The sequence below is a fragment of the Bombina bombina genome, chromosome 7 (assembly GCF_027579735.1).
Source record: "Bombina bombina isolate aBomBom1 chromosome 7, aBomBom1.pri, whole genome shotgun sequence".
NCBI lineage: Eukaryota > Metazoa > Chordata > Amphibia > Anura > Bombinatoridae > Bombina > Bombina bombina.
In genome coordinates, this window is record NC_069505.1 from 578584805 (window position 1) to 578593565 (window position 8761).

The 8761-nt window shown below is 35.5% G+C and overlaps 1 protein-coding gene across 1 annotated transcript in view; it reads left to right on the top strand.

Annotated features, from left to right (window-relative positions):
• The window catches only part of LOC128636100 (lymphocyte antigen 6 complex locus protein G6d), a 29691-nt gene extending 23793 nt beyond the window's left edge, over positions 1–5898 (top strand). Inside the window, exons 2-3 of the mRNA XM_053689165.1 lie at positions 4504–4608; positions 5187–5898. Coding sequence (XP_053545140.1) covers positions 4504–4608; positions 5187–5389 — 308 coding nt within the window. The 3' untranslated portion in view covers positions 5390–5898. The remainder of the gene's footprint in view (positions 1–4503; positions 4609–5186) is intronic.
• Positions 5899–8761: the final 2863 nt, after the last annotated feature.

The following is an 8761-nucleotide window of genomic DNA, read 5'->3' on the forward strand; positions in this document are numbered from 1 at the left end:
TAGATTTACTCTCGCAGTGAGAGAAATCGGGAAAGAGGTCCAAAGTTTCAGATCTTGTTTAATTTTTTGAAATAATGAGAGATAGTTATCCTTGTACCAGAATTTTGGGTTTTTATGTAATATAAGACCCAAATACTTGATAGAATCTACTACCATCTACTGGATAGAGATTCTTACACACATCACTAGAACAATAGGAAAAACTGTACCAAATGACCCTAAAACACTCCTATACCTCTCTCTACCCAAAATTGAAAAGAAGTCCCACAAAGCCTTAATGCTGCTTTTTCTAAACAGTGCCAAGCTCCAATACCTAAGCATTCAACTGTAGTTGAATGGAAGCAACAGGTAGACACATTAACAACGTCCTAGAGTGATGTGATATATACAGAAAGGGACCATAGAGGCCATGTTAGAAGAGTGGACACAGTGTAGAACAAGGCTCATATAAATACAGCTAACTCAACAATATAGATATTTCTATTACAATGGAGTAGAAGCCTCTAGCTTACAGTCAAATTTAAACCCCAAGATAAGGAAGATCAAATCTACCTTTTCTTTTCTATCAGCACACAAAGAAAACAGTGCTATAAAATCATGAGATCAAACAATATGGGGCTCACTTATCACAATATATTATTATTGCAGGATCTTTTGTTTGAGCAAAATGTTAACAATTCAAAAATGTCAAGGTATCAATACAAGCAATAGGTGTATATAAAATAAGTTGCTACAATAAGTCAAATGCAAGACACATTACATGCTGGATATATATATATGTGTGTGTGTGTGTGCTAGGAAACACAATTACTGACAGTGTGAGTAATCTGCATATTGATGCAGGAAAATAAACAAACATACAAAATTATATCAGCATATCAAATAGTAAGCTTTAAAGGGACATTATACACAATTTTTCTTTGCATAAATGTTTTGTTGTAGATGATCCATTTAAAAAAAAAAAAAAAAAAAGTATAGTTTTGCTTATTTTTAAATAACATTGCTCTGATTTTCAGACTCCTAACCAAGCCCCAAAGATTTAGAATACCAAGGTATACCTACTCCAGCTTCCTCCTGTTTGTGTAAAGAGTCTTTTCATATGCGGGGGAGGGGGAGGGAGTGTCTGTTTTTTTTTATTTATAGTTTTATACTGGATTTTTATATCCGTATGTGTGCATATTCTTTATAGTAGTGTCTATTACATGCAGTTATATGAAAATTGGTGTATACTGTCCCTTTAAGGCAGTGCTAAAAGAAGAACGCAGCATAAGTTATATACATATTGGTGAAGAAAGTAAAACATTTGAATTGCTAACAGCGAATCTGGTGGAAAAAACACAGAAAAAAAGATATAAGAAACTAAAAAAAAAGCTGTGAATAGCAACACTTGCCTGGCCAGACCACAGTTAAAGGGACACTAAAGTCAAAATTAAACTGTCATTATTCAGATAGAGCAGCAATTTTAAACAACTTTCTAATTTACTTCCATTAACAAAATGTGCACAGTCTTTTTATATTTACACTTTTTGAGTCTACTGAGCATGTGCAAAAATAAGTGTGTATGCATTTGTGAATGGCTGATTGCTGTCACATGGTACGTGTATGCATTTGTGATTGGCTAATGGCTGTCACATGGTACAGGGGGAGTGGAAAAAAGACATAACTTTTAAAATTGTCAGAAAAAAATCTACTACTGATTTGAAGTTCAGACTAAGTGCTATTGCATTGTCTTATCTTGCATTTGTTGATTATGCAAATCTACTGTGTTGACTGGTCCTTTAAACAACTAGTTTCAGGGACACGCCCCTCCCCCTTCATCAGGTGATGTGTTGTGGAACTGTGGTCTGGCCAGGCAAGTGTTGCTATTCACAACTTTTTTTTTTTTTTTTTTTTAGCGTTTTTTTTTTTTTTTTAGTATCTTATATCTGTGTGTGTGGGGGGTGTTTGCTGTGGGTTTTTCCCCCCCATCATATATGTTGTTAGCAATTCATTTGTTTTACTGTATACATCAGTATGTATATAACTTATGCTGCTAGTAACTAGTGCATTCTTTTTTAGCATTGCTTACTATTTGATGCGCTGCTAGCATTTTTGTATTTTTCATTCCCTGTATTGATGAGCACATTACTCACGCTGTCAGTAATTAGTGTGTTTCACTTTTTATATATATCACCAGCATTTAATGTCTTGCATTTGACTTATTGTATCAACAAATTTTATATACACCTATTGCTTGTATTGACACCTTGAAATGTTTTAATCGAATTGTTAAAATTTTGCTCAAACAAGAGATCCTGCAATCATAATAATATATGGTGATAAGTGAGTCCCACATTGTTTGATCTCACTGACAGATATATTTATATTCCTTGTGTCTCTTATAAACTCTTTCACTGATTGTTAGTCATTTTAATTTGGAAATAAATATTTTGTATATATGATTTTATAGCGCTGTTTTCTTTCACCTAGATTACAAGTTTTGCGTTCCGGTTTTAACGCTGAAAAAAATGTCAATTTCCGCATAAAAACCGGACCGCAGCCATTACGAGTCTTGTCGGTATAACTGTACTTATAACATCCTAGCCTGTAACGTAACGTCAGTCCCGCATTCAAAAAAATTATGTTTTTGCTTGGGATTTCCATAGCGCTGCCATTACATGTTGTGCGGTGAGGCTAAAAGGCTTACATTCCAGCCTATACCGACACGATCCGTTCCGCAATCTGAGACCAGTAATTATGAGTTTTTCGCAAAACAAAACTGTTACACAAAACTCATAACTAAAGTGTTACAAAAGTACACTACACCCATAAACTACCTATTAACCCCTAAACCGAGGCCCTCCTGCACTGCAAACACTAAATTAAACTTATTAACCCCTTATCTGTCACTCCTGACATCGCCACCACTAACTATATATTAAACTAACATTACTATTATACTAAAATTAAAATAACTACAAATGAAACTAAATTACACATTAAAAAAAACCTAACACTACTAAAAAAAGTTAAACAGCTCTTTTCCCTGAAAAAAAATACAAAGAACCCACCACTCAACCAACCCCCCAAAATAAAAAATCTAACAAAAACCTAAGCTACCCATTGCCCTCAAAAGGGCATTTTGTATGGGCATTGCCATTAAAAAGGCATTCAGCTCTTTTCCATTGCCCTGAAAAGGGCATTTAGCTCTTTTAAAAAAAAGCCCAAACCCTAATTTAAAAAAAACAGAAAAACACCCAAAAAAAGTTTAAAACAACCTAACACTAACCCCCCCCGACGATCCACTTACAGTTTCTGAAGTCCGGACATCCAGGCAGCGAGGTCTTCATCCATCCAGGCGGAATCTTCTATCTTTATCCCGGTGGTGCGGAGAGGGTCCATCCTTGAAGACATCCGGCGCAGAGCATCCTCTTCATACGGTCGCCGCCGTACACTGAATCTTCAATGCAAGGAAGCCTTTTCAAAATGGCGTCCCTTGCATTCCTATTCCTATTGGCTGATTTGATTTTTGAAATTCAAATCAGCCAATAGGATGAGAGCTACTGAAATTCTATTGGCTATTCAAATCAAGGACTGTTAATCTGAGGTAGTGTGACACTTTCTGCAGTCTCCATTTGGCAAAACCAGCACCTCCCCCATTTACCCTGAAACATGCTACTGTTATTGATTGATCAATGCAGAAAGTAATTTATATTCCCTAAATAAATGCAGAAAATTAGTTGAGGATAAACAGTACTGAAGAGACTTTTTATCAAAGGATATGTCCCCTAGACTGCAAAACCATGCAAATTGTGCTTAAATATTAAAAAGCACTTAAATGTTTTAAATGAACACAATGTTTGAAGCAAAGTTATAGATTGTTGCAAACATTGCTGCTGTAGAGTGCTAAATACACATGCACACTCCTGAGCTAGGTTTACTATTTAGCAAAGAATGCAAAGAGAATTCATCAAATATGATAATAGAAGTAAATTGGATATATGTATAAAAATGTATGCTCTGTCTAAAACTCTAAATCATGAAATTGTAACTGTTCTTTTACAGTCCCTTTTAATAAAATGGATAGGCTTCACTTTGTTGCAATATTAGTCTTGGATGCTTGTTTAAAAGACCATTAAATACAGAGGGGCATAATCAACAAGTATAAAATAAATGTAATGGTCGATTTTATTTATTTTTTGACGTATTTCAAAATTTACTTCAATCTGCTGGCTTTCTGTATCACGTGACAGCCATCAGCCAATCAGACTTGTATAAGTATACACTGGTCAACGTTTGCACATGCTCAGTACTAGCTGGTGCCTGGAAGTGAGGATATAAAGACTGTGTGCATGAATAAAGAATGGAAGTAAATTGGGGAAAGTCTTTTTTAAAATGACGACATGCTCTATCTGATTCGTCAGTTTAATTCTATGTGTGGGTTGACTTGCCCCTGCTGTTGTCAGGGTAACCTGTAAGGCAGATTATATTACTGATACATGTGTATACTGGTTCTTTCCCCAGGTTCTGCCCTTGAATGCTACTCCTGTGACTATGGGACCTGTCTGTTCCCCACAACAACTACCTGTGGTCTATTGGAAGTTTGTGCAACACAGACATCTGGCTCAGGTGAGTCATACAGCGTTATGCAGACTGAAGCTTTTATCTATCTAGACAGCACTTGTTACCCTGTGGGTTGACACCAAGGCCATATTGTGACTTTTATAGGCCCTTGGCACTTATACCTTCATGGGCCCCTTTCTGTTTTTTTAAAAAAATGCATATTTAACAACTCAAGTTGCTACAATGATTATAATCAAGGCTGGATTAAATTTGTAAAAAATACAAACAGAGGAAGGTGCTCCAAAGGTAAGGTAAAAATAGTTTAACAATATTGTGTGCAGTGCAGTACTCCCACCACAGAGGTCACTGTGGCTTTTGATTTAATTCTATTGTCACTAAGGTTGCTCACCCTCTAGTCATAGCTGCTGCCATCTTGAAATCTAGCTTTCGCTAAATTGCGGTGCTGATGAGTTTGCGCATGTGCAGCAACTCTCCCTCAGATACTTGCAGTGTATCCTAGATTCTAAAATGGCCGCACTCATGATTACAGGGAGGTGCATGGAATGGTTTTTAATGTTTCCATGTCCCATTTAATGCCATAAGTACATTTAAATTTCATATTGCTTTTTGTGTTTTTGTTACAGATTTCCTTAACTTAAAGAAGAGAGGCTGCATTAACCCACTTAATTGTATGAAGGAGTACACTGAAAGCTATGGTGGTGTATCTGTGAAGACTACTGCTTCCTGCTGTATCACCAACCTCTGCAACTCTGCAGTGTCTCCCAGGATGACTCTGTATACTTTGATATTGCCCTTGGTTGCCTTATGGCTAGCTAAGATGGCATGAATGTGAAGAGAATTGTCAACAAAATGTGGGCATGATTGTTGGCACTCATGGGATGTCTCACTTGTCTGCAGCCTGATCTTTCCTTAAAGGGACATTAAACACTAAGATGGTAAAATAAAATGATAAATCATATCTTTTTTTAAACAAATTATCTATTTTGTCCCCTTTTCATGTAATTCCATTCTCAAATTGCGAGCTTTTCAGTTCCTCTTAGAAATGGAAATGCAGAACACTGTTATATTCCACACAGCCATTGGCTGCACACTCTAGTGACCTATTTATAACTGTCCCTAATTGGCCACAGCAGAGAAGGTGACCTAAGTTACAACATGGCAGCTCCCATTGTTTTATAGAAACTAAAAGAAAACCAAAAAATACATCTACACGTTATTCTCAGACTAATCTTTTCTGTGAGTGTATCATTCTATTTAGCCTTTAGTTAGTGTTTAATGTCCCTTTAACCTCTTGCTGTGTTAAAGCTTTTCCCACGCTACGTAGACAAGCCAAAAACCTAAGTTTTTTTTTTTTTTTTTTTGGGGGGGGGGGGGGGGTTTACACGAAAATAGAGGTATTTAATGTCCTTTTCTTAACTGTCTTGGCACTATCATTTTGGCTTTCTATATTGTCCAAAGAATCTCTCCTGTTTTTGCCCATTAAACTAATATCCCTTACTAATGTCTTCCTCTCCCTGGGTTTAATGCGTGTTATCACCACAGCCTTTGCAAAACATCCCTACCTAATGTGTTCCTTGCTAACATGAATGTAACCCCATTTTATAAGAAAAAAAATTTACACAGTGTATAACCAATAATAAAATATTTGAACAAACTTGTACTGGTTACTTAAATTTTTATTAAAGGGACAGTCAACACCAGAATTTTTGTTGTTTAAAAAGAAAGATAATCCCTCTATTACCCATTCCCCAGTTTTGCATAACCAACACTGTTAAAGAAATACCCTTTTTACCTCTGTAATTACCTTGTATCTAAGCCTCTGCAGACCGCCCCCTTATTTCAGTTCTTTTGATAGACTTGCATTTTAGCCAATATGTACTCACTCCAGGGTAACTTAACGTGTATGAGCTCAATGTTATCTATATGAAACACATGAACTAATGCCCTCTAGTGGTCAAATGCATTCAGATTAGTTTAGCATACATATCAAAATCACGCTTAACCACAATATGTAGTACAACATCAGCTCAATACTCCAGGTATGTTCCTGTTGCAGGCTGGCCCTGCATTAACATTCCCATCATTTGGGATCTATATACTTACAACACTCATAATGCAGCGTTACTAACATGAGTAACTAATCCATATTTACTTTTCCCCAAGTTTTCCACATGCCCTTGAGACCTTAATTAGAGTCCTGTTAAGTTTTACCCACCTAGTTTAAACAATCACCTGTAGTAGTTAGCCCAAGTACAACCCATTTCCTGTGTATCTGTTTGGCAAATTTAGAAGACAAGCTGACATCTTTTATCTGTTTCTTATAGGTAACTCACCACCTCCACCCCTCCCCACTCTACTTAATACGCCTCCCTTAAGTGGGAGGATTGACTACGCGGTTTTTCTCATATATACCGCACCCTATATACCCTCCTTTCTAGCTAAATCTTGCAGGTTATCATTATACTCAGCTTTATTTCTTTCTTAATCTATGCAAGATTGTACAATTATATATATGCACGTAATAATATTATCCCTTCAGCACCTTACTTAATTTACACATTACTCATATTAGTATGAAATAAAATTATAAAAAACTGAGGTTTACCAATGAGACCCACAAGTGGTCTCTTTTGTTTGCACATGCCTTCTTTTATCTTAAATGCTTGTGACGGTCCAAGAGCGGCCTAGGATTTTATTTAAAAGGCATTTCAATATTTGGCATTCTATGTATCTCATGGTTGCATGATATGTACATTGTTACACTTGCGTTTATTTTCTGTGTTTGTTTTTTCATTCTTGTAACACTAAATCTTACTGTATGTGACATGCAATGCAAGAACCTGTTTTTATGACTATTGTATGCCTTTGAATATTCCTCAATAAAAATTATTTAAAAAAAAAAAAAAAAAAAAAATGCATTCAGATTAGAGGCAGTCTTCAAGGTCTAAGAAATTAGCATATGAACCTCCTAGGTTTAGCTTTCAACTAAGAATACCAAGAGAACAAAGCAAAATTAGTGATAAAAGTAAATTGGAAAGTTGTTTAAAATTACATTCCCTGTTTAAATCATGAAAGTTTTTTGTTTTTTTGGACTTGACCGTCCCTTTAATAATCCAGATTTAATCAGTAGTTTTAGTAGGATATGCATTAGCTGTAGTGTTTTTTTTTTTTGTTTTTTTTAATGCATCCACAGAACTGCATTCCATTCTTAAAGGGATAGTAAAGTTCTGATTAAACTTTTATGATTCAGATAGGGCATGTCATTTTAAACAACTTTATCATTTACTTTTATCATCAAATTTGCTTTGTTCTCTTGGTTTTCTTAGTTGAAAGCTAAACCTAGGTAGGCTCATATGCTAATCTCTAAGCCCTTAAAGGCCGCCTCTTATCTGAATGCATTTGACATTTTTTTTCACAGCTAGAGGGTGTTATTGTTTCATATAAATGCATGTGGAATTACCTGGGAGTCGGCACTAATTGCCTGAAATACAAATCTGTCAAAAGAACTGAAATAAGGGCAGTCAGCAGAGACTTAGATTAAAAGAAATTAGAGGTAAAACGTATATTTCTAGAACAGTGTTGGTTACACAAAACTGGGGAATGGTAAATAAATGGATTGTCTATCTTTTTAAACAATAACATAGTATAGGAAAACATCAATTCTTAAGGTGGTCTTACCAGGGATTTATATAGTGTGTGTTTAAAAAGTATGTGTGTGTGTATATATATATATATATATATATACACATACACACAGGTGATCATTCAGCCCCTGTGAAGAAGTCTGCACTGCAATTTCTCTCCAAGTAAGAGAATCTTATCTTTTGTTAGGCCCTATGACTAATTGCACTGAAGTAAAACCTGTGGCAGAATATGAATATATACAGGTGAAACTCGAAAAATTATAATATTGTGCAAAAGTTAATTTATTTCACTAATGCAACTTAAAAGGTGAAACTAATATATGAGAGACTCATTACATGCAAAGCAAGATAGTTCAAGCCTTGATTTGTCATAATTGTGATGATTATGGCTTACAGCACATGAAAACCCCAAATCCACAATCTCAGAAAATTAGAATATTACATGCAATCAATAAAACAAGGATTGTACATACCTGTAGAACAATATCGGACCTCTGAAAAGTATAAGCATGCATACTGTATGTACTCAGTACTTGGTTTGGGCCCCTTTTGCA